The sequence below is a fragment of the Bubalus kerabau genome, chromosome 4 (assembly GCF_029407905.1).
Source record: "Bubalus kerabau isolate K-KA32 ecotype Philippines breed swamp buffalo chromosome 4, PCC_UOA_SB_1v2, whole genome shotgun sequence".
Classification (NCBI taxonomy): Eukaryota; Metazoa; Chordata; class Mammalia; order Artiodactyla; family Bovidae; genus Bubalus; species Bubalus kerabau.
In genome coordinates, this window is record NC_073627.1 from 152875819 (window position 1) to 152900037 (window position 24219).

Below are 24219 nucleotides of genomic sequence, written 5' to 3' on the forward strand. Positions count from 1 at the left end.
GGAGAAGGAAATGGCAACCCACTCCAGTGTTCTTGCCTAGAGAATCCCAGGGATGAGGAGGCCTGGTGGGCTGCCGTCTGTGGGGTCGCACAGAGTCGGACACGACTGAAGCGACTTAGCAGCAGCAGCAGCAGAGAATATTTCAAACAGACTGATGATGGAAATACAACTTACCAAAACTTGTGGGAAGCTAACTGAGTAGTTCTGCCTTGCCAGCCTTCCAGCAGTGTCATCCATCACTCTTGGGGCTAACCCCATGCCTAGTGTCCAACTTGACCCATGAAATGTCCCTAGAGGGCCTGAGAGGAAGACAGTATTGCCGATTGGGCCCGCATATTTTCTCTTCCATTTCACTTTCTGTTCCTTATTGTGGGAGCTCAGGGTCTGTAATAAGCACTGAGGACATGCAAGTAGGCTTAGTAGTTGGGAATTTACTGAAACAAATACCCCAGAGCTATCACCTGCTTGCATTCTTAGACTTGGATAGAGGCAGCTTATGGTAGCTACAGTGCTACCTTGCCAATCGGCTGATAAGCCACTTTGGACTTTATCTATATTTCTTGTTATCAGGCACATTGGGCCAAAACCCAAGGTCTCCTTTGTTTAATGAGGAAGATAACTTCAGGACAGAAACATCATAGGCTCTGCCTTTAATGGACTAATGTTGAATAGAAAATTCATGTATATAACATAAAACAGGAAATTCTGCAATAAAGATGAAGACAAACCATCTTATTTTGTGAAAGAAGAAATCTCAGATAATGGGTTTCTTCATGGTACTGGGAATGCTCTTGCAGCATTGTCCTTGGGAGCCCGGTTTGGGGAAAGCTTGTAACACTGGCTTAGGTTGCTGCTGCTGCTGCTGCTAAGTCACTTCAGTCGTGTCTGACTCTGTGTGACCCCAGAGACTGCAGCCCACTAGGCTCCCCCATCCCTGGGATTCTGCAGGCAAGAACATTGGAGTGGGTTGCCATTTCCTTCTCCAATGCATGAAAGTGAAAAGTGAAAGTGAAGTCGCTCAGTTGTGTCCGACTCTTCGTGACCCCATGGACTGCAGCCTACCAAGCTCCTCCATCCATGGGATTTTCCAGGCAAGAGAACTGGAGTGGGTTGCCATTGCCTTCTCCCTGGCTTAGGTTAGGTTTCTCTAATACCTTCCCTGAGAAACTCATTTATTTCTGGCAAGTGACCATGTCTCCCAAAATTCTTCAGCAACAAGAACCAAGGGATTTGATGAGTATAAGATCAGTCTAAACTCAGAATTTCCTACAAGGAGAGTGATACTTCAGGAAGAAGAACCCACATTTGTGAAAATGTGTCGTTTATGGCAGAGGCTTCAGATTCAGTTATGAGCTCAGGCAACATCAGAAAATTCATTCTGGTGAGAACCTTATATGTGGGATAATGGAAGTAAATGCTTCATTGAAAGCTCAAAACTTACTCAATATCAGAGGATTCATTCTCACTTGTAAAGAGAGAAACTTTACAAGTGTACTGAATATTTTAAAAGCATCAGTCAAAATTCTGATATTTCACATTAGCAATTTCACACCAGAGAGAAACCCTATGGATGTCACAGTGTAGGAAAAGAAAGGATTCAAATCCATCCCAGATCTCTTTCAGCACAGGGTTGGCAGGGCCCCTTGAGCTCAGAGGGGTGACCCTGCCTCTGTGGCTCTTTGAGAGGCTCTGATGTAAGCAAAGAGTGGCAGCCTTGTCCCTTGGCCTGTGGTGGAATTGGCAGCCCTGACAACTTATGAATAGCCTTTCTTTCCTTAGCCTAATGATAGCCTAATCCTTCCCCATGGCTCAGACGGTAAAGCGACTGCCTGCAATGCGGGAGATCCAGGTTCGATCCTTGGATCGGGAAGATCCCCTGGAGAAGGAAATGGCAACCCACTCCAGTATTCTTGCCTGGAAAATTCCATGGACGGAGGAGCCTGGTGGGCTATAGTCCATGGAGTCTCAAAGAGTCGGACACAACTGAGCGACTTCACTTCACTTTCTTTCCTTGAAGGATAATGCATATTCACATTCTTCCTATCCCATCCCATTTTAAACTGCCTGCCTACCAACTATCCATGAGGAAGCCCTGGCACAAAAACTTTAAATCAAATATCTTAAATATGCATGAAGACCTAAAGGAAAATGAGGACATGGAATGAAAAGAACTAAGTCAACAATATTTGAACAAATAGAGAGTATAAATAAAGGGAATTTATAAAAGAGAACCATATAGAAGTCTTGGAGCTGCAAGTTCAATAACTGAACTGAAAAGTTCATTATAGGGATTCAACAACATATTTAAACAAGGAAAATTAAGTCTGTGCCACTTGGAAATACTTCAATTGAAGTTACCCATTCTGAGGAACAGAAAGAAAAGGTTAGTAAAATGTGAACAGTTCTTGAAAGACCTGTGCGACACCATCAGGTTTACTTTACATACACATAATGGAAATTGCAGAAGGAAAGAAGAGAGAAAATTCCAAGAAATAATATCCAGAAACTTCCCATGTTTGATGAAAGACATAAATCTATACATCCAAGACACTCAACAAACTCCAAGTAAGATAAACTAAAAAAAAATCCACATTAGGACGTATTAGTCAAATTGTCAAAACCCAAAGACAGAATTTTGAAAACAGCAAGTAAGAAGTTGTTTGTTACCTGCAAAAGACCCTAAAATAGATTAACAGACAATTTTTCATCAGAGCCCATGGAGGCCACCAGTCAGTGGAATCACGTATTTTAAATCTTGGAAGAAACACTGTCAATTAAGAATTCTATATCTGGCAAGTTATTCTTGAAGAATGAAGGATAAATCAAGATGTTAATTTAAACAAAACCTGAGAGAGCTCATTAATGATAGCCTGCTCTATAAAAACCCTGAACCAAAAAAACAAAACTTCAGGCTGAACTGAAAACATACTAGGTAGTTACTCTAAACCATTAGAAAGAGAAGTGAATGCTAGTGCATAAGCTAGTATAAAAGCCAGTATTATTGTGCTTTTTTGTGTAGTTTATGACTTCTGCTTTTTCTATGTGGTTTCAGGCAAACACAGAAAGTATACATCTATATTAGTGAGCATACACGGTATAAAGATGTAATCTTGGACAATTAGAAAATAAGGGGAGTGGGATGGAAAAATATAGGAGCAAGAGTGCTGGTATACTATTGAAACTAAGTTAGTAGACTTTTACAAGTTATAAATGTTAACATGTTAACCACTAAGAAACTACTTAAAAATACACAGAAAATTAAAGAAGGGGATAAAGGTGAAAAAAACACAAGGAAAAAAAATATTTTAAAAGGCAGCAATGGAGGAATTGAGAAACAAAAGACATACACAGAAAACAAATGGCTAAATGGCAAAGGTAAATCCTTCCTTTTCAATAAACACATTCAATGTAAGTAGTATAAAATCCCCAGTCAAAAGGCCTAGGTTAGCAGTTTGGATTTTAAAAAGAAAAACAAGATCTATGTGTGGTTGTCTACAGGAGACTTACTTTAGATATATAGATATAAAGAGGTTGAAAGTAAGAATGGAAAGAAATGAAAGTAAGAATGAAAGAAAGAATGGAAAAGATGTTTCATACTAATAGTAACCAAAAAAGAGTTGAGATAGCTGTATTGAGACAAAGTAGATTTTAAATTAGGAAAAGATAACAAGATGAAGAAAGATATCATATATTGATAAAAAGCTTACTACAGAAAGAAGATATAATGATTATGATATATATCAATATATAAAAAACATATGGAATGACAATGGACAGAATTGAGAGAGAAAATAGTTATACAATAATGGTTGATGAGTTTAATACTCAGCTTTGTATACTGCATAGGGCAGCCAGATAGGAGATCAACAAGGAAAAATAGAACTTGAATCACACTATAAATCAATTGCACCTAACATGTACAGAACACACCACCCAACAACAATAAAATATATATTCCACTCAAGTGCACATCAGACATTTTCTAGGACAGACCATATCTTAGGCCACAGGTAAGTTGGTAAGTTTTAATTTTGAAATGATTAAAATCTTACAAAGTAACTTTTCTGTTCACAGTGGAATGAAACTAGAAATGAATAACAATTTTGGAAAATTCACAAATATGTGGAAACTAAGTAGGATACTCTTAAACAACTAATGTATCAAAGAAGAAAAGTCACATAAAGAAAATACTGTGGGAGAAAAATGGAAATTAAAACATGACATACCAAAACTTATGGAATATGGTGAAAGCAGTGCTTAGAGGGAAATTTATAACTGTAAATGCACATATTAAAGGAGAACTTAATAACCTAACTGTATAACCTGTGTAACTAGAAAAAGAAGCACCAAGTAAACCCAGGCTAGCAGAAGGAAGAGAAATAACAAAAGTTAGAGCAAAGACAAATAGAGAATAGAAAAATGACAGAGAAATCAAGAAAACCTAAAGTTGGTTCGTTAAAATGATCATCTAAATTGACTAACAAAAAAAGAAAACTCAAGTTACTCTAACCAGAAATCAGAAATTGAAAACTTTATTATCAATTTTTTAAAGATATAAAGGATTGTAAAGGAATACTATTAACAGATATGCTGCCCAAGGTGAAATTAACACATTTCGAGGCATACACATTTATATCTAAACTGCCTCAGGAAAGAATAGAAATTATGAATAGATCTATAATTAATGAGAATATTGGATCAGTAATTAAAAAAAAAACTCCCAACAGAGAAAAGCTCACAATGAGATGGCTTCAGTTATTAATTCTACTAAATATATAAAGAAGAGTTAACACAAATCTTTCTCAAACTATTTGAAAATATTGGAGAGGACACTTCCTATCTAATTCTGTGACAAATTGCTCTGACTCCAGAGGTCTCAGACAAACAGTCTTCAAGAAAAGAAAACTACAAGTTAATATTCCTTATGAATATAGGGACAAAAATCCTCACCAAGATGCTCTCAAAGTGAATCCAGCAGCATATTAGACCAATAGAGGTTTACAATGTGTTTTAGAATATTAATATCCTGTAATACTGCATTCAGAGAATAAAGTATAAAAACTGCATGAACATTTCAGTTGATGACAAAAAAGCATTTGACAAAATTCAGCATTCTTTTCATGATAAAAACATTCAGTAAACTAGGAATAGATGAAAACTTCCTCAACATGATAAAGGCCTTATATGAAAAAATCTACACTAATATTATTCTTACTGGTGAAAGACTGAAAACTTTTCCCTGAAGAACAGTGCAAGATAAGGATGTCAGCTTTTGCCACTTCTGTTCATCATAGTACTGACAGTTCTAGCCATAATTAGGCAGAAAAAGAAAAGATCCAAATTGGAAAAGAAGTAAAATTATATCTTCACTGAAGACATTATCTCAAATCTATACAACAACCCACAAAATGTTGTTAGAGCTGATAAATTAATTCAGCAAAGTTTCAGGATACAAAATCAACACACAAAAGTCAGTTGTATCTATTTGTTTCCAAAGACCTATTCAAACAGGAAATATATATTTTTTAAATTCCATTTGTAATAGCATCAAAAATAATGTTCTGCTATAAACTTAACCAAGGAATCAAAATAAATGTTCACTGAGAAGTGCAAAACAATGCTAAAATTAAAGAAGACCTAAGTAAATGGAAAGACTTCCCATGCTTATGGATTGGAAGACAACATTCCTGCAAAGACAGTAATATCCAAAGTGATCTATGGATTCAATACAGTCCCTCTCAAAATATCTTTCATGTTTTATATAAATAGAAAAAAAAAATCCTAAAATTCATTTGAAATCTCATAGGACCCTGAAGTCAAAAGAATCTTGAAAAAGGAAAAGAAAGTTGGAGGACTCACTCTGCTTGATTTCAGTACTTAGTACCAAGCTACAGACAGTGACAAAAGTGTCATACTGCCATAAGTATAAACATATAGATTAGTGGAATAGAACTGAGAGCTTAGCAAAATATCTCTCATATATGGTCGATTGATTTTTGACAAGGATGCCAAGACTATTCAGTTGAAAAGAACAGTCTATACAAGTGGTGCTTGGACAACTGGATATCCACAACTAAAAGAACACACTTGAGATAAATGAAAAATTAAAAATCCTCTGCAAAGAAATAGAAGATACAATGAATCAGCATGTAGAAATTTCAGAACTGAGACATATGTATCTAAAAGAAAAAGCTCAATAGATCGACTTAACAGCAGGTTAGAGGTAACAGAGAAATTATTGAATTAGAAGACAGAATAATAGAAATTACCCAGTCTGTGCAACAGGGAGAAAATGTAGTGGGAAAAAGATGAACAGTCTCAAGAACTGTGAGAGTATAACAAAATGTCTTAACATTTGTGTTACCACAGTTCTAGAAGAAGAAGCAAAGAAGGGCAGAGTTGAAAAAGTATTAGAATAATTAATGGCTGAAAAGTTCCTAAATTTGGCAAGGGACCTACAGATTCAAAAAGCTTAGTATATCCCAAACGTGATAAGCCCACTGAAATCCATGCCAAGACACATTATAATGAAACTGTTGAAGACTAAAAATGAAGAAAACATCTTGAAATCAACTGGAGAAAAATAACACATTTCTTACAGGGGAAGAAAACCATTAGACTGGTAGTGAATTTCTCATCAGAAATGACAGAGGCTAGATGGAAAGTGATGCAATTTTCCAGGTGCTGAAAGAAAATAATTACAAACCCTGAATCCTCTATAAAATAAAAATATTTTTCAGAAATGAAGGGAAATCAGGGCATACTTAGATAAAGGAAAACTCAGAATTTGTCTCCAGCAGATGAGGAAAGGCAATTTTATAAACGAAAAGGAAACAATAAAAGAAGGAACCTTGGAACATCCATGTGCAGTAAAAAGTTAACATAGCAGTCTGTCCTTAGAAAGTCCTGCTGGTAAGACTATCCTTTGTCTAGAATGGGAATCTTGTATTTTAGGTGGATTGGCACCATTCCCAGAGCTAATAGGAATGGCTCTCTGTGCCTAAAACTATGCAAAAAATGGGTTTATCCTTTTCTTCTAGTATCTTGAATTTTGGTATGTGCTAGGCAGAAGGTGCCTGTGTGACCAGCCCACCATTAAAAAAGCTGGACAGTGAGCCGCTAATGAGCTTCTTTGTGAAAACATTTAGCACATGTTGTTATATATCCTTTTTGAAAGAATTAAGTGGGGTCATGTGGGACTCCCCTGGGAGAAAGAAGATTTTGGGTGTTTATTCCTGGTTTCCTCTGGATTTAATCTCTTGTATCATTTCCCTTTGCTAATTTTGCTTTGTATCATTTTGTTGTAATTATAGCCACTTGTGATAGGTTTTGTGCATCTTCCTAGTAAATATCAAACTTGGGGATGGTCTTGATGACCCTTGGCACAATCAGGAAGAGAGTAAACAGCATAATGAAAAATAAGCACTTTGCTTATGTATGAATTTTTCTAAACCTATTTTGATGGTTAAAGTAAAAATTATTACACAGCCTGAGGTGATTCTAAATGTATATAGAAGTAAACACTTAAGAGAATGACAATTTAAACAAAGGACAAGAGGATGTGATGGGAGGTAAAGTTTCCATACTTCAAACTGGTAAAATGACAATACAAGTAGACCAATAAGTTATGTGTATATATATATAATGTAGCACCTAGAGCAACTACTAAAAAATCTATACAAAGAGGTACACTAAAAAACAATATAGATAAAAGAGAATGTTAAAAAAAAATTCAAGTAACTGACAGTAAGTCAGTAATAAGAAAACATAAGCAGAGGGAACAAAATTAAAATGGTCTAAATACACCAACTAAGAGAGACTGGACTGGAAGAAACACAAGCTGGAATCAAGATTGCCGGGAGAAATATCAATAACCTCAGGTATGCAGATGACACCACCCTTATGGCAGAAAGTGAAGAGGAACTAAAAAGCCTCTTGATGAAAGTGAAAGTGGAGAGTGAAAAAGTTGGCTTAAAGCTCAACATTCAGAAAACGAAGATTATGGCATCCGGTCCCATCACTTCATGGGAAATAGATGGGGAAACAGTGGAAACAGTGTCAGACTTGATTTTTTGGGGCTCCAAAATCACTGCAGATGGTAACTGCAGCCACGAAATTAAAAGATGCTTACTCCTTGGAAGGAAAGTTATGACCAACCTAGATAGCATATTAAAAAGCAGAGACATTACTTTGCCAACAAAGGTCCATCTAGTCAAGGCTATGATGTTTCCTGTGGTCATGTATGGATGTGAGAGTTGGACTGTGAAGAAGGCTGAGCGCCGAAGAATTGATGCTTTTGAACTGTGGTGTTGGAGAAGACTCTTGAGAGTCCCTTGGACTGCAAGGAGATCCAACCAGTCCATTCTGAAGGAGATCAGCCCTGGGATTTCTTTGGAGTGAATGATGCTAAAGCTGAAACTCCAGTACTTTGGCCACCTCATGAGAAGAGTTGACTCATTGGAAAAGACTCTGATGCTGGGAGGGATTGGGGGCAGGAGGAGAAGGGGACGACAGAGGATGAGATGGCTGGATGGCAGCACTGACTCGATGGACGTGAGTCTGAGTGAACTCCAGGAGTTGGTGATGGACAGGGAGGCCTGGCGTTCTGCGATTCATGGTGTCACAAAGAATCAGACACGACTGAGCGACTGAACTGAACTGAAGAGAGACTGACATCAAAAGAAGACTCTATATGCTATCTAAATGAAGCATCAAATGTAACAGCATAGGCAGATTAGAAAAAGAAGGATTAAAAAGATTAAAAAGATTTTAATAAAGATAATGAAGATTTTAATTTTAATAAAGATTTTAAAAGATTAAAAAGAAGATGCAGACATTAGTCAAAGGAAAGCACGGGTGCCTATATTAATATAAAGTAAGATAAACTTCAAAGAAAATTCTCAGACACAAAGAACAGTAAGTGGGTCACTTCACCAGGAAGACATTGGGGTCCTTAATGTGTATGCATGGGCTTCCCCCATGGCTCAGTGGTAAAGAATCCACCTGGAATGCAGTGGAGATACCGGTTTGATCCCTGGGTTGGGAAGATCCCCTGGAGGAGCAAATGGCATCCCACTCCAGTATTCTTGCCTGAAACACCCCATGGGCAGAGGAGCCCGGTGGGCTACAGTCCAAGGGGTTGGAAAGAGTTGGACACAACTGAGTGACTAAGCACCAATGTATATGCATCAAATAACTAAGCTTCAAAAGATGTGAAGAGAAAACTAAAAGGAGAAATAGACAAATCAACAATAAGAGATTTCAGCACTTTTCTGTCAAAGTTATAAAGAATAATTAGGCCCAAATCAGTAAGAGCTCCACACCGTCAACCAATAGAATCGAATCAACATTTATAGAACATTTCACCTAACAATAGCAAAATGCATATTCTTAAAGTTAACCTGGCATTTCCAAGGGTTCCATATCTGCAGATTCAACCAATTGCTGATCAAAAAGTAAAAAAAAAAAATTTTTGGAAAGTTCCAAAAAGCAAAATTGGAATTTTCTGTGACTAGCAACTGCTTACATAGCATTGACATTGTGTTAAGCATTATAAGTAATCTAGAGATGACTTTAAGTATATAGGAGGATGTGTGTAGGTTACATGCAAATACCATGCTGTTTTATATAGGGGACTTGGGCATCTGTAGATTTTGAGGGGGGTTCTGGAACCACTTCTCCATGGGTGCTGAGGGATGACTGTACCAACATAGACATTTTCTGGGTTCAAAACAACACATAAGACACAATAATTTGATTACCTTAAGAAATTTTTAAAAATTTAAGTTGAACGAAATATGTTGTTTGACCACAATGGAATCAAATTTGACATCAATAAGAGAAAGTTAACAGAAAAATCTCTATAAACACTTAGAAAATAACAGACTTCTAAATAATCTGTTCACCAAAAATGATGTCCCAGGAGAAATCAAAACATGCATAAAAGTGAATGAAAAGGAAAATATGAGATATCAAAGTATGTGGGATGCAGCTAAAGCAGTCATGAGAGAAAAACTTGCAGCATTAAATGTATATGTGAGAAAACAGGAAATCTCAAGTCAGTAATCTAGGCTTCAAAATGGCTGTCTGAGGAGGCTTACAAATAGCTTTGAAAAGAAGAGAAGCGAAGAGCAAAGGAGAAAAGGAAAGATATACCCATTTGAATGCAGAGTTCCAAAGAATAGCAAGACAAGATAAGAAAGCCTTCCTCAGCAATCAATGCAAAGAAATAGAGGAAAACAATAGAATGGGAAAGACTAGAGATCTCTTCAAGAAAATTAGAGATACCAAGGGAACATTTCATGCAAAGATGGGCTCGATAAAGGACAGAAATGGTATGGACCTAACAGAAGCAGAAGATATTAAGAAGAGGTGGCAAGAATACACAGAAAAACTGTACAAAAAAGATCTTCACGACCCAGATAATCACGATGATGTGATCACTCACCTAGAGGAAGCACGAGCTGGAATCAAGATTGCCGGGAGAAATATCAATAACTTCAGATATGCATATAACACCACCCTTATGGCAGAAAGCAAAGAAGAACTAAAGAGCCCCTTGATGAAAGTGAAAGAGGAGAGTGCAAAAGTTGGCTTAAAGCTCAACATTCAGAAAACTAAGATCATGGCATCTGGTCCCATCACTTCATGGCAAATAGATGAGGAAACGGTGGCTGACTTTATTTTTCTGGGCTCCAAAATCACTGCAGATGGTGACTGCAGCAATTAAATTATAAGATGCTTACTCCTTGGAAGGAAAGTTATGACCAACCTAGTTAGCATATTAAAAATCAGAGACATTACTTTGTCAACAAAGGTCCATTTAGTCAAGGCTATGGTTTTTCAAGTGGTCATGTATGGATGTGAAAGTTGGACTATAAAGAAAGCTGAGCACTGAAGAATTGATGCTTTGAACTGTGGTGTTGGAGAAGACTCTTGAGAATCCCTTGGACTGCAAGGAGATCCAACCAGTCTGTCCTAAAGGAGATGAGTCCTAGGTGTTCATTGGAAGGACTGATGCTGAAGCTGAAACTCCAGTATTTTGGTCACCTGATACGAAGAGCTGACTCGTTTGAAAAGACCCTGATGCTGGGAAGGATTGAAAGCAGGAGGAGAAGGGGACAACAGAGGATGAGATGGTTAGATGGCATCACCAACTCAATGGACATGAGTTTGGGTAAACTCCAGCAGTTGGTGATAGACAGGGAGGCCTGGCATGCTGCAGTTCATGGGGTCGCAAAGAGTTGGACACGACTGAGTGACTGAACTGAACTGAATCTAGGCTTCTGCCTCAAGAACTTAGAAAAGTGAGAGCAAAATAAACTCAGAGGAGCAAATAGAAGGAAATAATAGTGATAAAGGCAGAAATCAATGAAATTGGAAATAAAAAGAATAGAGAAATATCAGTGAAATAAAGAGCTGATTCTTTGAAAATAATAAAATTGACAAAACTTGTAAAGAAGACCAAAGGAGTAGGCACAAAATGCCAGTATCAGAAGTGAAACAGAAGTTATTACTACATACTCTGTAGCCATCAACAGAATATCCACCTATACATTTGGCAACTTAGATGAAAAGGGACTGGTTCCCTCGAAAAACATAAACTATTGTACTTGAACTCGACCAATATGGAATATATAATTTGAACAGGGCTATAATTATTAGCCAAACCACAGAAACAACCTGAGTTGTTGACAATCTAAATGTCCATCAATGGGTGAATGGACATCCATTGATGAATATATGTATATATGTATGAATGTATGTATATGTGTACATACATACAATGAAATATTATTTTCAGCCATAAGAAATCTTGTCACTTGCAACAACATAGATGGATCTTGGGGGCATCGTGCTAAAAGAAAATAAGTCAGAGAAAGACAAATACTGTATGCTGTTATATATCTTTAGAAAAGAAGAAAAGGTTAAATATAGAGAACAGACAGGTGTTGGTGGTAGCAGGAGGTGGGGGGGGTGGGTGAAATGAGTAAGGGGGGTCAAAAGGTATAAACTTTCAGTTATAAAATGAATGTCATGGGAATGTACTGTACATCATGGTGACTACAGTTAGTTATGTTGTATTGTATATATGAAAGTTGCTAAGAGAATAGATCTTAAAAGTTCTCATCACAAGAAAAAGAGTTTTGTAACTATGTATGGTGATGCATGTCAACTAGACTTATTGTAGTGATCATTCTGCAATATCTACAAAGATCAAGTCACGTTGTACACCTGAAACTAATATAATGTGGTATATAATGCAGTATCAGTTATACTGCAATTAAAAATATGATAAAAAGAAAAGATAGTCCAATTTATAATTTTAAAAACTCCTACAAAAGAAATTTATAGGCCCAGGTGATTTTACTGCAGAATCTGCCAAATTTTTAAAGGAGTCTTAAACACAAATGCTACATGATTTTTTTTCAGAAAATAGGGAGGAACACTTCCTAATCACTTTGTGGAGCAGATATTATGCTGGTAATAAAATCGGGCAAGAACAATAGAAAAAAAGAAAACTACAGGTCAACATTTCTCATGAATATAGACATGAAAATCCTTAAATTATTATGCAGATTAAATTCAACAATATGTAGAAATAATTGTACACCGTTATCAAGCATGGTTTATTCCAGGGACACAAGACTGGCTCTGTATTTGTAACTTAATCAGTATAATCCCCCATATTAACAGGCTAAAGAAGAAAAAGCATGTGATTATATCAGTTGATGCATTATAGTCATTTGGCAGAATACAATAAACATTTGTGGGAAATGTAAAAAACACCTTAAGATAGAAACGGGAACTCCTTTACTTGATTAGGGACATCTACAAAAAAATCTGTAAGTAGGATTATTCTTATTTTTTAAAATATAAACATATACTTAGTATAAAATTTTCACCATTTAAAAATGTCCAGTTCAGTGGCATTGTTTATTCACACCATTATGCAGTCATCACCATTCATTTCCAGAACTTTTTCATCTTCCCAGGATGAAACTATCCATTATATAATAACTACCTGTTCATAGCCCACTCCCCCTCCCAGCTCCTGGTAACCTCTGTTTTACTTTGTCTCCATGAATTTGCCTATTTCAGGTACCTGCTGTAAGTGTAATCAAACAATATTTGTCTTTTGTGACTGGCTTATTTCACTTAGCATAATGTTTTTAGGGCTAATCTCTTGATTTAACATGTATCAGAATTTCTTTGTTTTTTAAGGCTGAATTATGTACAGTTATGTGTATATATGTAGTGCATTTTCTTATCTGTTTGTCTGTTGGTTGACATTAGGGTTGTTTCCACCTTTGGGCTATTGTGAATAATGCTGTTATAGACATTGGTGTATGAGTCTATTGAATTCTTGCTTTTGATTCTTTGGGGGTATACACCCACGATTCAAATTGCTAGATCATATGATAAATTGAAATTTTTTAAATTGATATATTTAACTTTTTGAGGAACTGCTAAACTCTTTCCCACAGAAACCACATCATTTACTTTTCCCACAACAATAAATAGAGGTTCTAGTTTCTCCATGTGTGTGTGCTCAGTCATGTCCAACTCTTTGTGACCCCATGGACTGTAGCCTGCCTGGCTCCTCTGTCCATGTAATTTTCCAGGCAGAAATACTGCAGTGGGTTGCCATTTCCTACTCCAATTTATACTCTAGTTTCTCCACATCCTCCAAAATGTTCTTTCCTGTTTCTTTGGTAATAGCTATCCTAATGAGTGTGATGTGGTATCTTTGTGGAGCAGTATTTTTAATGCTTTGAGACATTATGTTTCCTTCTCATATCAAGTACAAGGCAAGGATGTCTGTTCTTACCACTCTTATTCATTATTGTGCTAGAAGTTCTACAGTAAGGCAAGAACAGGAAATAAAATACATATAGATTATAAGGAAAGAAATCTGCCCCTGTATGCAAATTCTCTGATTGTCTACATAGGAAATCTTAAGGAATCTAGGAGAAAAAAAACCCCCGAGAGTTAGTGAGTTCCACCAGGTTGCCAGATTCAGGATAAGCATACAGTTTATTACTGTATCCTGGCAGTTCTGTATCATGAACAATTGGTCACTGAACTAAAAATACAGTATCATTAAAATCACTAAAAAAAGAAAAACAAAAGAATTTTTAGGTATCAGTTTTTTAAGAAAGCGTATGTGGATTTGTATACTGAAAACCACAATAGCTGTTGAAAGAAATCAAAGAACATCTCGGTAAATGGAGAGACATCTCATCTCATGTTCATAGATTTGAAGAGTCAACATGATAAAGATGTCGGTTCTTCCTAAATTGATATACAGCTTTAATGCAAATCTTGTCCAAATTCCAGAAACATTTTTTAGTAGATACAGGTGAGATTATTCTAAAATTTTTTGTGAAAAAGCATATGCCTTAGAATAGCTAAAATAATCTTTTAAAATGAAGACTAAAGGAGGAAGTATCCATCTGATTTCAAGACCTATGGTATAGCTGCATTAATCAAAACAGTGTTTTCCACAGCATCATAGATTTAGAGATTGATAGAACAGAATAGAGAACCCCTGAATAGACCCCCAGCAATGTGGGAAGAGGTTTAGTAGTCTTAAATACATGGCAAAGGATTCTGGTTGAAAGCAGGGTCTATGGATCTCACCTGATGTTCCATGCCAGCCTTATTGCTGCCTCAGCCCTGGTTGGTAACTTAGGTTAAGTTGACTGGTGAGCCTGTATGTTTTCTGGGTGAGCAAGGATGTGTTTGTGTTATAGGCATTAATGGCCTTCAGGGATGTGGCTGTGGCCTTCACCCAGAAGGAGTGGAAGCTACTGAGTCCTGCTCAGAGGACCCTGTATCGGGATGTAATGCTGGAGAACTACAGCCATATGGTGTCGCTGGGTAAGGATGACGTGTCCCATGTCTCAGACTCTGCCTGTAAGCCTCTTAAGATTTAATGGAGTAGCCACCATGTTTTTGGCTCAGAAAGAAACATGTATTTTCTCTATACCTCAGAGAATGTCTGGATTCTGTAGAGTTGGAAATGGTGAAGATGTGCATGTGTGTGTATTTGTGTGGTATGACACTGCATTTCTAGGCCCCTTCTAAGGCCAGGCCCTCCTTTAAAGTGATCTTACTTCAATTAAAACATGTACAATATCATAAAAAAAAATAACCAACCACAATAAATGTAGTCCAGTTAAATAAAATAAAATAAAATAAAATAAAGTGATCTTACTTCAGATGGCAGAGTATTTATATTCATTCAAGCACAGGGGAGAATCATATACTGCCTTTAGAGCTGGGATTCCTCCCGCCCCTTAGTCATCTTTTCTCAGCATTCAGAGAACCTTTGTCCCCATCCATGCCCCCTGCCTGGCTTTCCTACCTGCTTCTGAGTCATTGCATTCCCTGACTGAATTCTGTGATAGCCTCTTAAGTCACTAACCAAAGGTCACCTTGATTTTTTTCCCCTGTGAGTAGGAATTGCCTTTCCTAAACCAAAACTCATTATACAACTGGAACAAGGAGACGAGCCCTGGAGAGAGGAGAGTGAATGTCTTCTGGACCTTTGTGCAGGTAAGTGGAAAACAGCAGGCAGACAAGGATCAGGGCAGTGAGGTGCTCAGCTGGTAAGGAAAGAGGAGCATTTGTAAGCTTCTGAGGAGGAAGCTCTTCCTCAGGCCTGCCTTCCATGCCATCCTACTCAGCCCAGAGAGGGCTTCCCTGGCCACCCCCTCTTTCCTTCCCAACAGAGCAACATCCACTCACTTGGTGTCCCTTGTCCAACACTTCTAAGATCTTCCCTTCTTGAACTTTTGTTAGTTGACCTGATCTTGAACATAATACTTGTCCTCTGAGACTAAGTCATCTATCCCTGCTAGATTCTGTCCAGTTTTTGTTTTTAAACTGGTAATGTTTTCATGTAGCAGTTCTACCCCATAAGTTCCCATAACTTTGTTATTTTATGATGTGTTATTTAAGATTATAACAGAGTGTGAAGAATTACACAGTGAGTGCCAGTTTGCCTTCCATGCAGCCTAAGTGGTGGTGGTGATTTAGTCACTAAGTCATGTCTGACTCTTGCGACCCCATGGACTGTAGCCCACCAGGCTCCTCTGTCCATGGGATTTTCCAGTCAAGAATACTGTAGTGGTGTTCTGCTGAAAGTTTTCACTTTTGTCTCAGGTTCAAAGGATTTGTTAAAAAAATAAGCCATGCATTATATGCAAATAAATAATAAAAATATTTATTAGAGAATCATCTGGCTTACTTTCAATATACTAACATTGAAAGAAAAGTGAAAGAGAGCAGAGAATACATCACCAGTTTGGATTTTCACCAACATTCAGACTTAAACAGTGCTAGGAAGTCCCATGTCACAGCACATCTGGAGTCCCAGTTGGGAAAAGGTCCCAGGCAGAGTGTCTGCTCCGTGGGTGAGATTTCAAAGATTGCAGTTTGGGGTTCCCGTTTATTATCCCAGGATGCAAACAGGATGCTCATCATCAATCTGTGAGCAAATTGCAGGTCTGGTTTCATGTTATGCTGTTTGTTTTGTCATGTAAAACTTGGAGTGTTGTTAAGGTCAGGGCTTGGTTGGCCAGGCCCCTCCAGGAGCTTAATAAATTCCAAGATCTGCTCATCTATTGTGTTTCTCTTCTGACACTCACAGCAGGTGTAGCTGACACCCACAGCAGCAGTCAGGGCAGTGTCCAGGTAGGTCAGAAGCAAGGTCAGAGGCCCGCTCTGCTCTTTTGCCTCTGAAGCCTGGACAAGACTACTTCTATTTTATTTCTCTAACAAGTGGGTTGGCATTTCCTTCTCTAGAGAATCTTCCTGACCCAGGGACTGAACATGGGTCTCCTGCACTGCAGGCAGATTCTTTACTGATTGAGCTATCAGGGAAGCTTGCAGACTAAGAAATATACCATTATATAAGACCAGGTGATAGCCGATACCTTTCCTGGTTGTGTCCTGCTCCTTCACTACGCCTCTAAAAATTCGACTTGTGCATTAGCATGCCTGTGACTGCCCTTAGCTTTTTTATCCTTTCAGTGGATCTTTTAACCATATAGAGATTCTTTTGCATGTTGGTAAACTTTTGTGCACATAATACCATATTGTATACCTCCTTCACCAGCTATATGTGAGATTCATATTAAAATGTGCAAGTTTAGTTTATACTTTTAACATTTGTTATATATTGATTTCATTACATGGATATTTTAATGCAGTTGAATTATCATTTCTCTTCTTGTGGACATTTGAGTTATTTCTAATTTTTGTCTATGAAATAATGTGGCTGTGTATTCTTATTTCTTCTTTGGAAATGCATGCAAGGGTTTCTCTCAAGATGCATACCTAGGAGCACAGAGACTGGTTCATGGGTGTGGGAAGCCTCAACCTGATTAGGTTATACCACATGTGTTCTGAAGCTATTCAATGCCATATTACACTCCCAGCAGCAGTGATGAGTTCTTGTTCCACATCCTCACATTTTTCACCCATCTCTTTGGTTTGTGGTGAAATATCATAGGGATTTTGCTTTCCAGAGAGCATGAGCATCTTTTCTTGTGTTGACTTGGTCATTGGTGTTTCCTTTTCTGTGACTTGTCTGTTCAGGGTATGTTCCGACTTTTGATTTGGGCTATTTCTGTTATTGAACTGTAGAAATTCAATATACATTCTGGGAATATTTAGATCTTTAATCCAGGTGGAATTAATTTTATGTGAATGTTGGGAGGTAAGGATAAATTTCTGCCTTTTTTTTTCATTCTTTTATTTTCAACATTCTTGGCATTTTATTTTTTGTCATTTATTTTTGCTTCTAAATACAACCATATATCTATACTTATACTTTATAGCAAACTCAATGCTTTTTTCTTTAAAAAAAAAACTATTATTAAACTATAATTATAATACAATAGAAAAATTATTATGGTATAAGGTATGATACCTTATGCTAGGAGGTATAAGGTTAAATTTGTTAAGTTTTGATATCTGCACAGTCATAAAACCATCACGATAATCCAAATTCTGAACATACCTATCACTGCAGAGTTTCCTTGTGCCTTACTATAATTTCTGTCTCCTGCCTTTCCCTGTCCCCCCCTCCCTCCCTTACCCAGGTAGCTACTGACTGCTTTCTGTCATAGATTTGTTTGCATTTTTAGAATTCATATAATTAATCATGTTAATTCTTTCACCCAGTATAATTATTTTGAATTTTATCCATAATGTTGGGTGTGTCAACAGTTCATTTCTTTTGATTGCTGAGTAGTAATTTAGATATCACAATTATTTAGCCATTCATGGGCTAAAGAAATTTCAGTAGTCTTTAGTTTTGATGAATACAAATAAAGACTATATGAACATTCATGAAAAGTATTTGTGTAAGCATATGCTTTCATTTCTTTTGGATAAGCACCCAGGAGTGGAGTGGCTGGGATGAATGATACAGGGGATATTTAATTTTTAATGAAACTCACCAAGTAGCTGCACTATTTCACATTCCCACCAGCAGTGTGTGAGTTCCGAATGCTTCACATATTTGTCAACACTTGGTATTATGATTTTAATTTTAGACATTTTTATAACGTGTAGTAGCATCTTATGTGGTTTTACCTGACATTTTCTTAATGACTTGTGATGTTGGTAGTCTTTTCAAGTGCTTATTTGCTGTCTGTATATTTTCTTTGGTGAAATGTCGTCTCAAATCTTTGGCCAATTTGAAAAGTTGGTTTCTTATGTTTTTATTGAATTTTGCAAGTTCTTCATATAGTCTGTATAGAAGTCCATTATTTGATTTGTAAGTATTTTCTTTGTGGCTTGCTTTTTATCTTCTTGGTTGTTGTTGGTTGTTTAGTCACTAAGTTGTGTCCGACTCCTGCGATGGACTGTAGCCTGCCAGGCTCCTCTGTCCATGGGATTCTCCAGGCAGGAATACTGGAGTGGGTTTCTACTTCCTTGTCCAGGGGATCTTCTCGACCCAGGGATCAAACTCAGGTCTCCTGCATTACAGGCAGATGATTTACCAACTGAGCTATTATCTTCTTAGTAGTGTTTTTCAATGAGAATTTCTTAATTTTGGTGAAGTCCAAGTTTCAATTTTTCTTTCATGAATTTCACTTTTGGTGATTTATTTAGGAAATCTTTCCAAAATGAAGGCCAAAAAGAGTTTTGTATATTTTTCCTTTTAAAAGTTTTATAATTTTTACTTTTCATTTAGATCTAAGTCTTATTTTGAGTAAATTTTTTTTACTTGATACCAGGTCTGGATTTAAGTACAATTTTTGTTTTTTTTTTTCTTCTTTTGTATACAAATATCCTATTTTTCTAGCACTATTTATTGAAAAGACAACCCTTTCTTTGAATTTCCTGTGCACCTTTGTGTAAGTTAATTGTGTATGGGTCTATATCTAATATAAACTCTATTTTTTCCCACTCTTCTCTTCATCCATCTTGATGCCAGTACCACATAGTCTTGATTACTGCAGTTTTGTAAGAAGTCTGGAACTTAGTATACATCCTCACATGTTTTTTCTTTTTTAAAGTCGTTTTACTTGTGCTAGATTCTTTGCATTTCCACATGGATTTTAGAATCAGCTTGACAATTTTCAACAAAATGCCTGTTGGAATATTGATTAGGATTGAGTTGAATCTACATCAATTTGAGGAGAATTTACTTGTAAATCATATACTCTGTCATCCAGTACATGAACGCAGTCCCTCTATTTTTATGGGACTTAATATTTGTCAGGATTGTTTTACAGTTTTTCATACAAAGGTCTTATGCATCTTATCAGATTTATCCCTCTCTGTTTCATATTTTTCATGCTATTTAAAGTATTTTAAAATTTCAATTTTTTGTTGATAGCATATAGAAATAAAATTAATTTATCTATACTGATCTTGTATCTGGTAAACTTGCAAAATTTCATCCTAGTAGCTTTGTAGGTTCTATATGATTTTCTACACAAATGACTAATTATTTGTAAGTAAGTATACTTCACTTCTTTCCATTCTTTGTGTCTTTAATTTCTTTTTCTTGCCTCATTGCACAGGCGAGAACATGAGTGCAATGATGAATTTAAATGGTGGTGAAAGGGGACATCCTTTCCTTGCTCCTGATCTTATGGGGAATGCTTTCCTCCTAAGTGTAAGTTTTATAGCTACTCTTCATCAACTTGACAAGCTTCCTTTCTATTCCTTGTTGATGAGTTTTTACTGGGAATGGGTGTTGGGTTTTGTCATTTTTTTGTGGCATCTTTACAGATGATCATTGTGTTTTTCTTTTTTAATCTTTTATTATAATTTAGTAAATTATACATTTTTGTTGTTAAATCAGCCTTTTATTTCTGTTAATACAATGCACTGACATTCAGATTTCATCAGTTTTACCTTCATTTTGTATGCATGTGTATATTTATTTAGTTCTTCAAAATTTTATATATGTACATACCTGTAACTACCACTGTATTCCAAGATACAGGACAGTTCCATCACAAGAATCCCCCTTCTGCTACCCATTTATAGTCAGAGTCTACACCCTCACTCTTCCCCTCTCTTCATCTGGCAACCACTAATCTGTTCTGTCTCTATAGTTTTGTCATTTCAAGAAGGTTATATAAAAGAAGTCACATCATATGTTACCTTTGGAGATTGTTTTTTTTTTTTTCCTTTTGATATCCATACAAATTGTTGTATGTACTAGTATTTTATTCCTTTTATTGCTGAGTAGTAGTCCATGGTATGAATGTATCAATACTACAGTTTGTTAAACCATTCAAGAACATTTGAGTTCTTTATATTTTTGGCTATTAAGAATAAAGTTGCTGTGGACATTTGTGTGTAGGTTTTTGTGTGAATGTATGGTTTTTGTTTCTGGCATAAATGCCCAAAAGTGCAAGTTGCTGGCCTATATGGTAAATATAGGTTTAGTTTTATAATAAAATGCCATACTCAATTTCCAGAATGGCTATACCATTTTATATTCCCATCAGCAGTGTTTGAGTGATCCAGTTTTTCTGCATTTGTGTCAGGATTTGGTGTTAACACTATTTTTTTTTTTTTAATTGTAGCCATCCTATCAGATATCTAGCAGTATCTCCTTAGTTGGTGGGAGTAAGAAGTTTAGTACAAGCAGTTCTTCTCTGAGGAGAGCTGAGTTGCTCAGTGTATCTGAGTAAGTTCACTGTAGCAAGGCTTTTGGAGAAGGCAATGGCACCCCACTCCAGTACTCTTGCCTGGAAAATCCCATGGGCGGAGGAGCCTGGTAGGCTGCAGTCCATGGGGTCGCTAAGAGTAGGACACGACTGAGCGACTTCACTTTCACTTTTCATTTTCATGCATTGAAGAAGGAAATGGCAACCCACTCCAGTGTTCTTGCCTGGAGAACCCCAGGAACGGGGGAGCCTGGTGGGCTGCCGTCTATAGGGTCACACAGAGTCGGACACGACTGAAGTGACTTAGCAGCAGCAGCAGCAAGGCTTTATTCTTCTTGCAAAGAGACTTGCATTCTCCACATAGATAGATTAAGAGCTTATGAGGACCTGTTCATAGTTGGTTATTGCTGTCATTTTGTGAGGTCTTCCTGGCATGTCCTTAGCATCTACTTATTCTCCTCAGACAATCATTTTCCCTGAGTGGTTGGCAGGTGTGAGTGTGTCTTAAGATCTAATCTAATCTGATCACCAAGTGGTTCAGGCAAAGACAATCTAACAAGTGGTGAGGGGAAAGACATAGTTTCTTCCTAGGTTAGCTCATACTGGTGATGAGCAGGCAGGGACCTACCGACTCAAGTCCAGGGTGTCCACTTGAGCATCTTTGAACACTGCAGTTTTAAAAGGGCCAACTTCTGATAGTTCATTTCAGCTTGGTGGGTACCATGAAAGTTGATTGGCCCCAGGAATAATGGGTAGCATGAATACCATTAACTAGAGTTGTTTGTTTCTTTTAAGGTAGAATTTATTTACTGGAAATGCAACATTGTAAGTATACTAGTCTGTGAATTCAAACAATGCATACATCTCTATAACACAAACTTTATCAAAATGCAGATTACTGTTACCCAGATAGTTCCCTTGTGGCCCATCCCAGTAAACCCCTCAGAGGTACCACTGTTTTTTTATTTTATTTCACCATAGATTAGTTTTGCCTGCTGTACAATTTTGCATAAACGGAATCATATAATACTTTCTTTTTTGTGGGAGGCTTCTTTCACTCAATATATTTTTTAAGCGTCATCCATGCTGTGGCATACATCAATAGTCTGTTATTTCTTTAACATCAAATAATGTACCATCATATGAATATATATATATATGACTGTTTATCCATTCTCCTTGAGAATCACGTTGATGGCTTCCAGTTTTAAGTTGTTTTGAAAAAGCTGCTGTTAATATTCTTATGGTAATTTTTTGCTTGCTTTCAACAAACTTTTGTTTTCCATTTGCTTTGGATACATACCTAGGATGAATTAGTTTCCTAGGGTTGATTTAATTAATTACCACAAACTGAGAAGCTTAAAAAAAGAAATTTATTCTTTCACAGTTCAAAATCAACTTGTTGGTGGGGTTGGTTCTTTCTGGAGGTTCTGAAAGGGAGTCTATTCTGTGCCTCTCTCTTCGCTTCTGGTGGTTGTTGGCAATCCTTAGTGTTCCTTGTCTTATAGCAGCATCACTAATCTCTGCCTCTGTGGTTATACAGCCTTCTTCCGTCTAAGTGTCTGTGTATCCAGATCTCCCTCTCCTTGGAAGTCATTGGATCAAAACTCAATCTAATTGGAGTATAACCTCATCTTAACTTGATAACATGTGCAAAGACTCTTTCGAAATAAGGCCACATTCATATGTTCCAGGTTGACATTCATTTTGGTGGGATACTATTTAGTGCAGTACACTGAGTCATAGGGTAACTGTACATGTAGTTTTATAAGAAATGACTAGACCTTTTCCAAAGTGGTTGTACAGTTTCTCATTTCCATGATCAACAGACATGTGAGAGTTCTTGTCACTTCACATCCTCTCCAACAGTTTTCATTTTATCTTTGGTGATGGATATGTCGAGTTATCTCATAGGGGGTTTCCATTTTGCTCATGGTTAATGACGTTGAGTTCTTCTGTGTGCTTTTTGATCTTTTATATATATCATATACTTTGTGAAGTATACATTCAAATATTTCTTCCAGTTTTTCTGCATTGATTTTTATAATTAAATTTATTTATTTTTAACTGAAGGATAATTGCTGTACAATATTGTCTTGGTTTCTGCCAAACATCAACATGAATCAGCCATTAATATACCTATGTCCCCTGTCTTGAACCTCCCTCTCACCTCCCTCCCTATCTCACCCCTCTAGGTTGTTACAGTGCTCCATTTTGAGTTCCCTGAATCACACAACAAATTCCCATTGGCTATCTATTTTACATATGGTAATGTATTTGTTTCCATGGTACTCTCTCCATACATTCCACCTCTCCTTACCGCCCCCCACCACCCACGTTATTTTTCATTATTGAGTTTTATGAATTCTTTATTAATCCTTGATACCAGTCCATTGTCATTTGTACATTTTGCAAATATCCTCTCAGTCTGAAGCTTTTGTGTTCATTTTCTTAATAATAACTTCTGATATTTTAATATCGAGGAAGCCTTTTTCTTTTCTTAAATTTTTTTGCCATCTATATTTTCTTTTAAATGCTGTTTAGTTATAGCTGCTTTTATACTTAGATCTACAGCTCATCTTGAATTAACTTTTGTATATGGTGTGAGGCAGGAATCAAGGTTTTGTTGTTGTTGTTGTTGTTTTTTCCCCATGTGGCTACACAGTGGTTCTAGCCCCATTTGTTGAAAAGTCTTGTATTTCTCTCATTGGATTGCTTTGTTGAATATCTAATCGCTGGCTAAGATTGGGTTTATTTTACACTCTCTCTGTTCTATTCCTTTGATTAGTATGTCTATCCTTAAACCAAACCATACTGTCTGTGCTACTGTAGGATCACTGAAAATCTTGAAGTCAGGTAGTGTAAGTCTTCTCCTTTTCTTTTTTTCTTTTTCAGGATTGCTTTGGATAGTCCTCTGCATTTCCACTTAAATTTTAGGATCACTTTCTCATTTGCAAAAAGAAAGAAAAAAAGAAAACCTGGGTAGTGTTTATTTTGAGATTTTACTCTATATGTGGAAAATTCTGAAAGAGATGGGAATACCAGACCACCTGATCTGCCTCTTGAGAAA

The 24219-nt window shown here is 36.8% G+C and overlaps 1 protein-coding gene across 7 annotated transcripts in view; it reads left to right on the top strand.

Annotated features, from left to right (window-relative positions):
* ZNF169 (zinc finger protein 169) overlaps positions 1-24219 on the top strand; it is a 97716-nt gene that overhangs the window by 63357 nt on the left and 10140 nt on the right. For all 7 annotated transcript variants that reach the window (XM_055579106.1, XM_055579105.1, XM_055579104.1 and 4 more), the window contains 2 exons: positions 14757-14883; positions 15466-15561. In XM_055579106.1, coding sequence (XP_055435081.1) covers positions 14757-14883; positions 15466-15561 — 223 coding nt within the window. The remainder of the gene's footprint in view (positions 1-14756; positions 14884-15465; positions 15562-24219) is intronic.